Here is a 14556-nt window from a genome sequence, read left to right as displayed (position 1 = left end):
CTTTTGGTCCACACAAGGGGACAGAACTCAAGTTCTTCTCTATGCTCTCCTTAGTCCTAGAAGAACCAGAGGAAGTGGCTAACTACCAGAATACAGAAGCTCTCTAGTCCTGTTGGGCTACCAGTCCATCTTGTTACATCAGTTTCCCTTCAGCCTAGTCATATATACTTTGTTACATATGTAGTATTCGTACAACTTTGCGTCATGCTTTTTCACCTTATGTAATGCTGATTTTAGATTGAAAATCCTAAATCCACTGTCATAACTGAAAGTCAGGTTCATATTTGTTTTTTTTTAATGTCTGTAAACAGAGGATTAAATGCTATTACTGTAGCAATATCCTACTTCAATTCTATTTACCTGACCAGCTTTAAAGTTTAAAATTTATTTTCATCTTTTTAAAAAGTCGTTAAATTGTATCAGATCGGAAAAAAAAAAAAAAAGCTTTAGTTGGCTTTACCTAACGTTATGGAGGCTTAAGCGATATTGAAACCAGGACAGAGAAATGTTTTTCTGTGACCAAGTGAGCGGGTGCAAGTCAGAGAAGGAGCAAAGACTTATTCATTACCCCAGAGAGAATACCACTCCTTTCCAGGCTGCAGAGAGGCTAGGCTCAAAGGGCAGGCAGGCCGGCTGGGCTGTAGGCAATGCCCCTGCGGCTACCTGGAAGCCCAGCAAGTCACCTGAGTCGTGCCGGTGCCTGGGTTGCCAACTCAGCGGGCCGCAGTCCGCGGGAGCACGAGTGACACTCCTGGGGCGGGAAAACGTCCTTGGCCCTTTGAGCAGCAGCCAGCCCGCTGGTGTGGCGGAGCCAGGTGCACCGGCGGCTGACGCCAGGTACCGCTTGCCGCAGCACCTGCCGCACCAAGCCCGCGCCCGGGGCGGGGCTTCCCGCGTCCCCTTTAAGAGGCCGCATCACCCGCCCCTGACGTCAGGGTGTCTCTCCGCACGAGCCCGCGTCCCGCGCCGCTCCGCGCCCCCGCGCCCACAGCCCCGGCGGCGGCACGACGAGCGGCGGCTCGGCCAGCGCGTCTCTCCGCTTGGCCCTCCTTCTCCGCTCCGCCGCCGCCCGCTTCTCGCACCGCAGCCGCCCGCGCGTCCTCCCGCACCATGTCGGTGGCTGGGCTGAAGAAACAGTTCCACAAAGCCACTCAGGTAGGGCGCGTGACAGGTGCGCCGCGGGGCGGTCCCGGGAGGAGCCCTGAGGGGCGCCCTCGGGGCTGGCAGCCATCCGGCAACGTGGGGACCCCGGCCCGCGACGAGCTCCCTACCCCGGGAAGAGCCCCTTACGGCCCGCCCTGCCCGCCGCGGCGGCGGCCCGGGCATCCCGGGGCTGGGAGCCCGCCTTCCGTCCTCCACCCTCAGCTCGTGGGGGCGCTGAGGGCAGCCGCCGGTCTCCCGCGTGCGGCCTCCTCGCCCTGCGCGCCGCCCCCTCACCGCCCGGCCGGGGCACGGCAAGGAGGGGCGGCGCTGCGGGAGATTATGTAAAGTCGCTTCTTCCCTGGTGACCTTGCGGTGCCGGTGCGTCCGGCTGTCCCGGGATGTGCTGGCATGAGCGGTGGCCCGCACTGGGGGTGGCTGCGGCGATGCCCGCGGTCTGCGCTCTTCCCCTGAGGTCTCAGAATCCGTCCTTCCACGTAGTCCGCAGGCTCCCAGAGGAAATGGGAGGATGGGGCTTCCTTCTGGGAAGCTCATGCATTAACTTTTCCTTGGAGAACTCGGTCGTCAAACTCCTTTGAGGCCAAGGCTTGGCCAGCAGTCTGCATACCTTTACAAATTTCCCATGGGTTTTGCAGCCTTAACGTTATCAAATCATCATGTATTTTAAAGTGTTATTTTTAGTGAGCCTTTTTCATCTTGGATGTGCCCATCTTCATGGGGTTAATAAGCTGTGATTGTAATAAAGCTTATTTAATTCAGATTCTAGTAATTTAAATCTCATTGAACTGGGGTGAAGAATTTTATATAGGCAAGAATAAGTGAATACTTATGTGACCTATTTCTTATATAATGAGTATGATTACTAATTTTTTACGCTTCTGCAACAGTTCTAGTTTAAGAGAGCATTTGCTAGGGACTTCGTTAATTTCTTTAAATATTTCTCATAATTTAGGCTCATATTTTTTTCATAGGTTGCCATAATTAATATCAGACTTTCTCATAATTTCTCAGAAGTAGTGAGCTTTTTCCTGGGCTACTACAGTAACAGTCCTATTATAAACCGCCTTCAGAAAAGGTGAGGGTTGTGTCTTACAGAATGTTGGTGAAGCCACAGTGACAGATGCTGTGTGACATTCGTCCCCTGTGCGCTCACCCGCCACCTCTGTCACCACAGACTTGCCTTTATAGAGTAGTTATATTTGCGAACTTAGGAAAGGAAGGAAACGAAGACTATTTCAGTAAAAAAAAATCCCTATTCGTGTAATTATTTTTGCTTTTCACCTTGGGTTTTCCTGAGCTCTCTGCCAGAAACATTTGTAAACACAAGTATATTGTTGGTGTAATTTGGAAGCCCTCTAATAACTTTTTACTTCAGATTCCTTCAGGTTTACAGAAGCAGCGTATGAGTTACCCATAAATTCTCAGGCAGGATTTCTTTGCTGTCACCAACCTTACTTATTTCAGATACTTGTCACTTCTGTGAAGCACCTCCCAGCACTGTATTTACCAACACTGCATCCTTTTTCTACTTTGATTCTGAAGACTTCGTTTGCAATCCTTAGTGCCCTAAAAGGCGATTAGGAATCTTGGCTTTGGAGTGGGAAAGGCAGAGGATTGACCTACCTCTGCTATCCATGATGTTGAGCAAGTCATTTAGCTTTTGAATCTGTCTTTGCTAGAATGAGGATAATAACCATTGCTTAGAATTGTTGTATGGATAAATGATTTTGTAGAACATGCATAAAAAGTGTTTAGTAAATGGTAGTATTAACATTAAAAATATTTTTATTAGTATAAAATACTGTCCCTTTTATTAGTAATAGTGAGACATGAGGAAATTACAGAAACTGGAATTTCTAGCTTTGCTACCTTAAAAAAATAATCAGGCAGCTCCATTTCAGCTAAATCCTGAAGTTATTTGTAGCTCTGAAGTTCAGAGTAAAAAACTTGAATTGGAATATGAAAGAACTTCTTAGACAGAGCCTTGCAGGAGGTCTACTTGTGATGAGATAAGATTGGTATTTATCACATTGACTCTAGAATCGCTGTCATTTCCTTTTCTTTCTCTTCTCTTCCTTTCTTTTTTCCTTTCTTTTTCTTTTTTCTTTTTCTTTTATTATTATTACTATTTTTTACTGAAAAACCTTTCATTTTAAAGATGAAGTTAACGTACAATCTCTTTTCCAAAACTTAATGTAGCACAATCTTAGAAAACCCAAGGCAAATGTTATTTTTGCGCGTGGATGGGTTTTTCAAGGTACATAAAGCCAGTGCTAATGTTTGCATGTGACAAAGATATTAGGGGAAATAGCCATGTCCTACTTTTTAAGCCATTTTTTCCCGTACAGTTCCATGAACTTGATCTTATCTACAGAAGAAACTTTAGACTTTAGAATTACTTCCTTTTGATAACGGGTATGCTGGATTAGATAGCCTGTGTTTATAAGTGGAAGGCCCTCTTGAGGAACATTTCTCTTGTGTCTGTGAAACTGAGTGCTTTGCTTATGTTTGTAAGGGGTGATATTTGTATTAATAAAGCAGAATATTTTTAGTGTTTACCTATTGATTTCAAATCTCTGATTAGATTTAAACTAATCTACACAACTGTTCTTCGTTAGAAGGGATTATTTCTACCTTGTTACTGACAGTTATTTTCAACATCTCTGCTCTTTGGAAGTTAAAAGATGCTTTCACCAAATACATTTTACTAAAGAGGAAAATAAGCTTTAGAATATATTAAAATAGCAAATATGGATCATCTTTTTTTTCACTTGAATGTACTTTATTACTCAATTGCTCATGAAGATATACTTTACCATGCAATTAAAATAAAATAAGATATTCTTTTTTTTACTATAAAATAGGACAAATGGACATACATTATTCTACTTTAGTGAATTTTATCCGTATTGAAATTTCACTTTTGCAAGAGTAATGCCTTTTTTCCCCCACATGTTGGTTTAAGCTGGCAGCAGATTAGGTAAAAATAGCTCTCTGGTTCTAGTTAACCTGCTGTTCTTATGAAATCTATACTTACTTTTTTTAAGTTTATCAAGCATTTGATATGGACACACCTTACTGTATAACAAAATTTCGTTCAGAGTAAATTTTGTTATGTCTTTGTATTAGTCTGATAAAGCAGTAGCAAAGTATCACAAACTGAGTGCCTTAAACAACAGAAATTTACCGTCTCATACTTCTGGAGACTTGAAGTCTGAGGTCAAGGTGTCAGTAGGGCTGTGCTTCTGTCCAGACAAGTGGTTTGTTGGCAATCTTTGGCCTTTCTTTTTTTTTTTTTTTAACATTTTAAAATTTATTATTATTTTTTTATTGAAGTATAGTCAGTTACAATGTGTCAATTTCTGGTGTGCAGCATAATGTTCCAGCCATGTATGTATGTATACATATATTCATTTTCATGTTCTTTTTCATTAAAGATTATTACAAGGTATTGAATATAGTTCCCTGTGCTATACAGAAGGAATTTGTTTTTTTTATCTGTTTTTATATATAGCGGTTATCATTTGCAAATCTCGAACTCCAAATTTATCCCTTCCCATCCTCTTTCCCCCAGTAACCATAAGATATTTACTATGTCTGCAAGTCTGTTTGTTTTGTAAATGAGTTCATTAGTGTCCTCTTTTTAAAATTTTTTTTTTTTTAGATTCCACATATGAGTGATAGCATATGGTATTTTTCTTTTTCTTTCTGGCTTACTTCACTTAGAATGACAATCTCCAGATCCATCCATGTTGCTGCAAATGGCTTTATTTTATTATTTTTTATGACTAAGTAGTATTCCATTGCATATCTATACCACAGCTTCTTTATCCAGTCATCTATCTATGGACATTTAGGTTGTTTCCATGTCTTGGCTGTTGTATATAGTGCTGCTGTGAATAATGCATGTATCTTTTCAAATTAGAGTTCCCTGTGGATATATGGTCAGGAGTGGGATTGCTGGGTCATATGGCAAGTCTGTTTTTAGTTTTTTTGAGGAATCTCCATGCTGTTTTCCATAATGGCTGTACCAAACTACATTCCCACCAGCAGTGTAGGAGGGTTCCCTTTTCTCCACACCCTCTCTAACATTTATCGTTTGTGGACTTTGTAATGATGGTTTGGCTTCTCTTGGTTTGTAGACGTATCACCCTGATCTCTGCCTTCTTGTTCACATGGTGTTCTCCCTGTCTGTCTCTGTCCAAATCTCCCCTTTTTGTATGGACTCCAGGACAGTAGAGTGATGAGTATGACGTCATCTTAAGTAAGTACATTTGCATGACCCTGTTTCTAAATAAGGTCACATTCTGAGGTACTGGGGGATAGGACTTTGATGTATGAATTTGGGGGAAAGGGGCATAATCAGCCCGTAATAGTTCTTATTTTCGTAAAAGCATTCACCACACTGTTCTAAATATTGTATTTGATTCAACATGTAAAAAGTCAATTCAACCTATAAATAACTTTTTATTGCATAGAATGAGATATGCTTTCTTTTCAGTGAGTCTGGTTAGGATATATACCTATCATAAACTGTATCTTCTGGTTTTTTAAAAGGATAACACATATTTGGTTAGGCTGTGTTAATTATGGTATAGTCTAGCATGTAATTATTGTCACACTCAGATTCTCCAACTGGAAACATTTAATTACATTGGTATTTTATGCCTTTCTGTTTTAACTAATTTCTTCATGCTTGCATCACATGTAAGGTGTGTTTTGTATAGACGTTTTGCTCTGGAGAATTTTAACATGAATGTGTTTATGCGTTCGTTGATTTGGCGAGACTTTAATTTGTTAAGGTATGTAATTAAATATATAATTAGCTATGACTTTATCTGAGTGAGGTTCTCTGTTCTTTAGTTGCCTGTGCTGAGCAGTAAAATCTCTGGTGCCTTCAGAATCTCGAGTCTGGCTTGTCCCTATCCCTGCATTGTTATCAGGTTCTTAGCCTGGGGTCTGTAATAGGCTGTGGAGGGCCTATTTATTTTCTAAAATTATGTCACATTTTTATATGTGCATTTTCCTGAGGGACAGTGTCCTTAGCCTGTTCCCAGGTTCTTAAAGGAATTCCTGATCCCTACTCTCCCCCTACAAAGTAAAAATACATCATAAGAAGTTGATCATGTCATCAGGAGAGAATGGGGTGGTGCTTATAATAGCAATCACTCCATGCATTCTTTTACTGGGCTTTAGAATGTCTGATCAAAATGCAGCCATCTTGAATGAATTTTAGGGGCAACCAAATATTAAAAAAACGTTTCCAGAGGTATTGGGATTGAATGGAATCATGTTTGTCAGAGTGCCATGCTTGTATAGTTAGGATAACCTGACCCAGGTTAAAAAAAAAAAGTTGTTAATGAGCTCTAACTTCCTGATACGCTTGACAAATGGACAGATCCTGTGGGGTGATTGAACTGAAAATGATGACTGAAAATAATTTCGCTTATCACCTAGATTCTTCTTGATCGAAGCTTTTGTTGTTGACCCAGTTATATTTTTGCAAGGGTTTTTTTCTCCCCCACAGTGATTCTTTAATGTTTTAAATTAAGTTTATATGAATTTTGGTTTCAGTCAACTTGGAAAATTTAAAGTATCTCCCGAATTAATCAGAAATAACTTGAAGATGTCAAGACTTGGTTGGGAAAGTGGTAACTTGTTTTGAGAAGAAATGTTGCTGTGCAGGGAGGGGCATAATATCAGGGTTGGGGGAAGAGCTTCAGCTGGCAGAGCAGATCCTGGGCTGCATGAGAGCCTCAGGAGCCTGGGCATTCTTTAGAGTGGGTAGCTGGAGGGAGGAGTGAGAAGGGCAAGACTTGTTGATAAGTGAATCATGAGAACTGGGTGAGATGAGTTGAAGAACAGCTCTAGGGTTTAAAGTTGTGGGACTTTCCTGAGCAGTTCTTCACGAGTTAAGGCCAGATGGGTGAGATACTGGGGGGTAAGCAATCAAAGGGTTTCCTTGACCTCCCTCTTTCCCATTTCTGTTCTTTCAGTCCTTTGTTCCCTTGTTCTACGTTCTTTTATGTGACAATCGGTTGTGGCCACAAGGAGGTACACAGAGGTTTAGAAGAACAAAGTTTATTATACTCTCAGGTCCTAAAGAGACAGAGTAGAGTCCCTGCACACTGAGAGGGGGCCACCTGGGAGGATGGCCAAGAGAGTGGGCTCAACCAAGCAGGTGGTGGGGCCGAGAGAGAGCTCGAAAACCCTTGACAAGTATCTTGATTGAAGGTCAGCGTGGAGCACTCAAGAAAAGGCAGGAGGGAATTTCCTAAGTGTGTGAGAATATTACTTACCAGGTCACAGTCAGGGCAGACAGAGACGGGAACTTGTGGTGAGGCCACCTTATCACACTGGTGCACTTAGTCACCTGGGTGGGGTGCTCACCACTTGTGTGGGTGGGGAATGTTGAGGGAGCAGGAGACAAAATAAGAAGTTTAAAATTTTTACAGTACAACCTTTCTCTCTCTCTTTCTTTTTGGCTTAGATTTTCTTTATTTCCTTATTCACTTTGAGCCCAAATGTTTAAGAGTGGTTTATATGGTCTACTATGGATACTAAAGACTAAGACAACAGCTCCAGTACAGCTGTTATTAAAATGTCATGTTGTGAGACCTTCTCAAGTGTTCTCACAGACTATCAACAAAATATTTTCAAACCACACTACAAACTAATCAGCTGAGTCTTATGCTTCAGGAAGTAACTTTACTATTTATGAAGATTTTACATTTAGTACAACTTCTAAAGTTGGAATATGATGCTCTAGTTGCTTTACTCTAACCTTTCTCCCCAACCCCTGGGTCAAGTTGTGTATGGTATGATGTCTATGGGGACCCTGTCTGTCATTCTCAGGAACCACCCAGCTCCTAGGAGGTTTCCATTTATTTTCTAGCCTCTTCAGAGTTATGATATCTGAAAGAAACAGAAATGTCTTTCTTATAATGTAAACTGAATTTACAAATAGATCCTAGTTGGAGCAGTTCTGTAATGCTGAACGATACCTCAGTAGCAAGGTGCAATGCTCGTGAGGTACTGATGGATAGTTTGCCCGTGCTTTTGAGTGTGTAGGAAGCCGTGTTCACAGGGAACACTCCCATTTGTGAAAGGAAAGAGTAGCAGTCATGGCGGTGATGGTCCGTAAAGGGGATGGATGCCACCTGCTGAGCAAGCATTGTGAAGTCCCCAACCTCTGTTTTTTTTTGCGTGGTTTCTACCATCTGGGGAGCACTCTTGTTCTTTCTTCTATTTGGCCAAATCTAAGAGGGTGACAAGGAGCGTGGCCTCTGGGAGCTGCAAAGCTTCTTTAGTCAGCTCCCTGTTTATTTAAATTTGGGGGTCACTTTACAGTCACAGGCCTTAAACTACTAATGGCTCATGGCTGATTTGAGCAATACAGTTTCTTCAAAATCTTGTCGGTTCCATTGGCCAGTTACCACCGTGGAATCTTTTTGGGTTTTGTTGGACCCAGTTGATCTTTTTTAAACCTTGTTTTCAACCAGTAGCTTTGGTTTTGTTACTCTGAATTTTGCAAGATGTCCTAATGCTTTCGTTTAGCCAAGAAGTGTTAATGGATATTTGCTGGTCACAGCTCCTTTCATTCTTGTTTCCTATTATTTGCTTCAGGGATCCAGGATGACTAGGGTTCTGCCATCTCTAACACACATTTTTCAAAATTGTCAGAGTGAAAGAGTGTGTTGGAACAAGCATAGGAGTTCAGTGGATGAGATCTGGGAGGGGAATGTGGTTGGCAGAATGTTGAGACCTTGAGTGACCCTCGCTCTGGTGTAGTCCTCTCCCCTTTGAGTGTGAGTCAGCCTGTCACTGTGAAAAGATGTCCCTTCTGAGATTGTTACTTTATATGGCAAAGGTAGATTATACAATTGGGATTAACCTAATCACATAAGCCCTTTAAAAGAGGAGCATTTTTTTTCCTAGCTGGTAGCAGAAGGGGAGGTCAGAGAGACTGGAAGTGTGAGAAGAACTGGACAGTGCTGTTGCTGTTTAGGGATGGAGGGACCGGGTCAGGAGTGTGCTTAGCCTCCAGGAGTGGAGAGCAGCTCTTGGAAGGCAGCTGACAAGGAAACAGGGACCTCCTGAGGTCTGGGGCCTAAAAGAACTCGATTCTGCTAACAATTTGACTGGAAGAGACTTCTTCTCCTAGAGCCTGCAGATAGGAGCCCAGTCTTGCTGGCACCTTGATTTTGGCCTCGTGAGTCTATGAGCAGAGAACCCAGTCAGGCAGGCCCAGACTGTGACCTGTAGAGCTGTGAGCTAATAAATGGCTGCTGTTTTAAGTTGCTAAATTTGTGCTGATTTGTTGCAACACCAGAAAACTAATAGAAGGAACAGTCACTTCAGTTTAAGTTGAGTTGGCTGGAACTTGTAACCTGGCCAGACCATAATGCCTAAGTGCACGGGAAGAAGGGAGGAGGCTGGAAACTGTAGTCTGTCAGTGCACCCAGAATGTAGAGGTGGGTGTGGGTAAAACGCTAGAGGTCTTTGTCATCCCCTTTGTCTAAAACACATTCATTTGTATAATGCACACACTTATGAGTGCCTGTGTGTGTATGTGTACATATACATACAGCATGAACACATGTGTAAAATTTGTCTCACTTGCTGAATCAATCTTTTCATATTACATCAAGGTCAGTGTTACATATGCCTCTTTTAGTACGTGCTGTATTTTACAGGTTTTTCCCCTATGCTTAGGTTTTTGGTATTTTTTTCTGAAACTCAAATTTCTTTTTGTAATCCCTCATCTGTATTAAACAGTGAGGCTGTTAATTACTTTCCGAGCAGCCTCTTAGCTTGGTAGGCTGGTGGTGCAGTGACAGCCTCATTAACTGTGGAGTGGAGAGACTGTAGAACATTGAAGAGTTTTTTGAATTATTAGTCTCCAGCAAGGCATCAGGGACGTTTACAGTGAGAGTGGGTGGTTGACTGTTCACGCTGCATCTGTGTCTGTGCTTGTGGAAGGCTGATGCCAACGTAGATGCATAGAAATGCCCTGATCTCATTTGAGCACATCAGACAGCTACATGGTAATTTGAAGTTGTTCATTAAGTTGTTGTTGAGGATTGCAGATACGTGTGGCACACTTGGTGGTGGTTGTGATGTGTGAGCTCCATGTTCTTTGACTTGATTCTTGGATCCAAAGCCCTGAGTGATTTTCTCGGTGCAGCTGGTGGACAGTGACAGACATCTTTTGGAAGGATGAGGTCTGGCCCCCTGAGAGGTCCTTGTAAGGACTTGGTGCCAGTTGAGCAGCTTGGCCAGGGAGAGAACAGTCAGGCACTGTTCTGTGTCTGAGTGATGAAGAAACCCAAAGAAGGGGTGTCCTGTAGGAACTGATAACAGGGTGGGTGCAGCTTTCACCCTTCTCATTCCCTGCTTGTACTGCTCACTGAAGTGACCCTGGAGTGCTTCTTTATGTTTCATGAATGCTGTATTCAGTGGCTTGCTGGCCATATTCATATTACTCATTAAACTGCTTAAATAGCTACTTCTGGGCAAGAGGGACCTACAAAGCCAAACCCTTGACTGTGGCTGTTCTCCGTCATGTCTTAGGCAAACTGAGGGAGAGGCTTTCTGCAGATATTTCTCATCATTACTGTTACCAAGATTTTGCTCATGAAAGTTAGTATCTTGTTACCTAGAGATTCTATTCTACTTCATATGCTTAACTTTGCACTGGAGTGCTGTGTCCTATTCCATTTTTTAATTAAGTTTAATAAACCTTAAAATTGTTTTCCAGTAAGCGCATTTCTTTTCATCTCATCCACTACTCTCTGTGTATCTTTGGTCCCTTTGAAGCTTACCAACCCAAAATCTTTAGATTTTCTACTTTTTTGGGGGTGATTACCTTTGCCTTCAATCCAGTCCACATTTTCTAGAGAGATATTTAGAATGCATCTTGTCTGTAAATTTCTTGATGTAGACTTGGAAAACTCCTTTTTCTTAGCTCCAACAGAAGCTGGAAAAGGTTGTCGATGTTTATAAGATTTAAGTTATTCAGCAAGTATTTTGTGATCATCAAGATGCATTTAATTCATTTTTTACAAGCTTTCAGCTACTTTCTTTGTCTCAAGATGTACCCATTTAAATCATTTTGATCCATTTTACCATAAACCACCTTATGTCAAAGGATATGTCCTCATCAGAAACTTACCATAAAATCTTTATATCAGTACATTTGTCTGAATTTGGTAACTGTTACTTTACTTTTATGAGGCAGTGAGTTATGCTATCATGTGATACATATTGGCTCTCCCTTTATGTTTAAGTTACTGCTGTCTGATGTCACTGTCTGCTGGTTGCTGCTCTGAATGATTCAGGTGAATTTCTGTAGGCTCTTTCAAGTTCTGTACGGTTCCATTTGGTTATGATGGAGTAATTTGATTGTTTCCAAAATTTGTCATTCAGTTTTATCTTCATGACTTTTGGGCATCTGTATTCATCACTTTGATAAATGGAAAAACCGCTATCACTTTTTATAAGTAGAGGTATAAAAAATTATCATACACAAAAAGTTAAGTCTTAGATATTTTCACTTGATTAAATCTGTGAGCTCAAAGTTTATTCTGCTTTTGTTAAAACAGGAGATTAACAAATATTAGGCAGGTAGTAAATATCCTAACAATACACTGAAGACTTTTTCCTTCACTAAATCAGAGCGATTATAAGGAGACTAAAACAAATGAGATCTTCATTGGGGGAATCGGTGTTATTGAAGACACAAGTGTGCACCAACTGTATTGTTCAAAACTTGCCTTCTCCCACAATTTCACAGAGTAAATGGTCGACCAGTATCTGACCATCGGGGAATTTCCTGCCCACGGCTGGATTTGATTATGTATCATAAAAGGGAAGGTCATTTGATGAGAGCAGCACAGAGTCATCTGTTCTGTGCCTGATGTTCAGAAGGGATTGCAGAGGCGTACTTCGAAGGAAGCTCTTGAAATCATTTAGAAAATGGTGAAAGACTGTCCGTCATTTGGCTGTGTAGAACATGATCAGTAGGAGCCCAGGATCAGAGGCTCAGAGACCTCAGATGTCCTCCTGGTTTTCCCATTCTGAGGACCCGTGAGACCCCAAACAAATCACAAGTCACTTGATTTCAATTCCACCCCCCTGGCCCCCAATTCCTAAGTTGCACAGCCAAGGTAAAATGGACCTGGGCATAAGTGTAGCCATAATCATCTTTCTAAAAAACAAATCTAATGTTACTTCTCTGCTTAAAGCTCCTCAGTGGTCTTTAAAGCTCCCATGTAAAGCCCTTGTAAGGCCCATGAAAGAGTTTGAAGGGAGTGTGGTCTGACCCTTTTTGTCTATGTGGTATCATCTCTCGCAGCTCTTTATACGTGTGATTATCTCTTACCCCTTCCCTGTGTACTGCACACATTTGCCTGCCTTACAGGCTTTGCACCATGCTGTCCCCTTTGTGGAAATTCCCCTTCTCTTTCTTCCACTTTATACAAACTAATCACTACTTCTTTTTCAGGTCTCAGCTTGATCATTTCTTAGGGAAATGTGCCCTTCCCTTGTTTGGTGTGGGTTAAATGCTCTTCATTGTGAGAACTGCCTGTAGTGCTTCTCTGAAGTATAGGGCTTGGCTCACTGGACTGCTTGTTAGTTTATTTCTTTGTTGGTATCCCTCAGGGTGGGTATAAAGAAAGGGACTCTGTTCTGTCCTTCATTGTGTCACCAGTGTCTGTCTCTTAGTGGGAATTCAATATATGTTTGTTGAATGAATACATCCTTCCTGTTTCTTTTCTTTTTATCCAATTTGTATATATTTGAAAGGGGTTATCCTGTACTTGTATTTTTATATTTGCTTATTTCTGCTTAAAAATACATCACATGTTTTTAAGAATTAATTTAGAAATTAAATTAAAACATGCCCATGTAAAGTTATAAAGTTGTAAATATAAGATAAACTTCCTTAATTATGAAAATGGCTAGCATGTCTAGGCATTATTTTAACTCAACTATGCAAAAAGACCCCATAAGGGGATTATTATTTCTCATTTCATAGATGAGGGGACTGATGCACAGAGTGGCTAAGTAAGTCACTCAAGGTTGTACAGCTTTAGTGGCAGAGTTAGGATTTTTGTCCAGACTGGCTAGTTTCAGAATTGATAACTGCCAGTAATTCTCAACTATGAGTCCTATTCCAACTTTAAATGTCAAACTAAAAAATATCTTAAAGCATCTAGTAATCAGTAAGATAAAGATGAACACCTTAATAGAAAAATTAGAAAAGAACTTGGAAAGGCAATACTGCATTCTCTTGTTATCCACAGGGAATTGGGTCCAGGACCCCCACAGATACCAAAGTCTGCCGATGCTCAAGTCTCGTACATAAAATGACGTGGTACAGTCAGCCCTCTGTAGTCGCAGGTTCCATGTCTGTGGAAACAGCGCTGACCGCATAGGAAAGGACTGCAAGGGGCCAGGATGCAGATATAAAATCATGGAAATCACACAGCAATATGTGACATTGTTCATTGTCTAAGTCAGCGTAGATTAAAAGGGATGATAACTTTCTGAGTCAGCAAGGGTGTAAGTATGTGGGTTCTCATTTGATGGTGGAAGTGTTGATATCAGCAGTTCTCTTGCTTGTAATTCTGTTTTTAGGAATCTGTTTACAGAAAATAAATATATGAACTTGAAACACTTGTGTGCACAGTTGTTCACTTCAGTAGTGTTGTAGTGAAAAGTTGGAAAGAACCTGAATGCAAATGCTAGTGGATAGGGAAGTAGATCACAGTACTTATGCATCATTGAGTGTCTGTAGCTGTTTTATCTACACAGCAGTTCTTATTGGTGTAGGGGAGTATTCATGATGATCGCTCTTGAGAAAAGCAGGACGTAAAGTAGATATTCAACAAGCCTTATATTGGAAAAAAGAGCTACGATAGTAGATAAAATACACTGAGAACTTATATACCAGGCACTGTGCTATATAATGCTGTAAGATTATTTTTAAAATTAACATTTAAACAGTGATTTTTCTTGGTCAGTGGACTTATGGATGAGCAGTTTGTGTTTCTACGTTTTCTTCCTTGTCTTTTGTAATTAGGTTTTTCTCTCTCACTACATTTTCTTTCCATCATCTTTACTTCTTCCACTTCCATGTGCTCAGGTTAGACTGAAAACAAGGGACAGAAGAATCTTACAAGCTCTCACTGGGATTGGGAGCAAACCCAGTTTCCAGCCAAATTCTTGAATTATCAGTCAGTGTAGGTTTGCTCTGTTAGGCGATTAGCTTAAGAGTATTAGAATACCTGCCTCACCCTCTGTAGAGCCCAGAATTAAATTGTGCTGCTTGGGTTGCTTCTGAATGCGTGGCTGCTTTTCCTGTTTCTATAAGAAGTGTAGAGCTCTTGT

The 14556-nt window shown here is 41.3% G+C and overlaps 1 protein-coding gene across 2 annotated transcripts in view; it reads left to right on the top strand.

Moving 5' to 3' along the window:
- Positions 1-619: 619 nt before the first annotated feature.
- SH3GL2 (SH3 domain containing GRB2 like 2, endophilin A1) overlaps positions 620-14556 on the top strand; it is a 170836-nt gene continuing 156899 nt past the window's right edge. Inside the window, exon 1 of one of the 2 annotated variants that reach the window (XM_032477632.1) lies at positions 620-1155. In XM_032477632.1, coding sequence (XP_032333523.1) covers positions 1111-1155 — 45 coding nt within the window. In that variant the 5' untranslated portion in view covers positions 620-1110. The remainder of the gene's footprint in view (positions 1156-14556) is intronic. The other variant, XM_032477633.1, reaches the window with a different exon arrangement.

The sequence above is a fragment of the Camelus ferus genome, chromosome 4 (genome assembly GCF_009834535.1).
Source record: "Camelus ferus isolate YT-003-E chromosome 4, BCGSAC_Cfer_1.0, whole genome shotgun sequence".
Classification (NCBI taxonomy): Eukaryota; Metazoa; Chordata; class Mammalia; order Artiodactyla; family Camelidae; genus Camelus; species Camelus ferus.
Note: the sequence above shows the minus strand (reverse complement) of the source record. Positions and strands in the feature narration are given on the sequence as shown.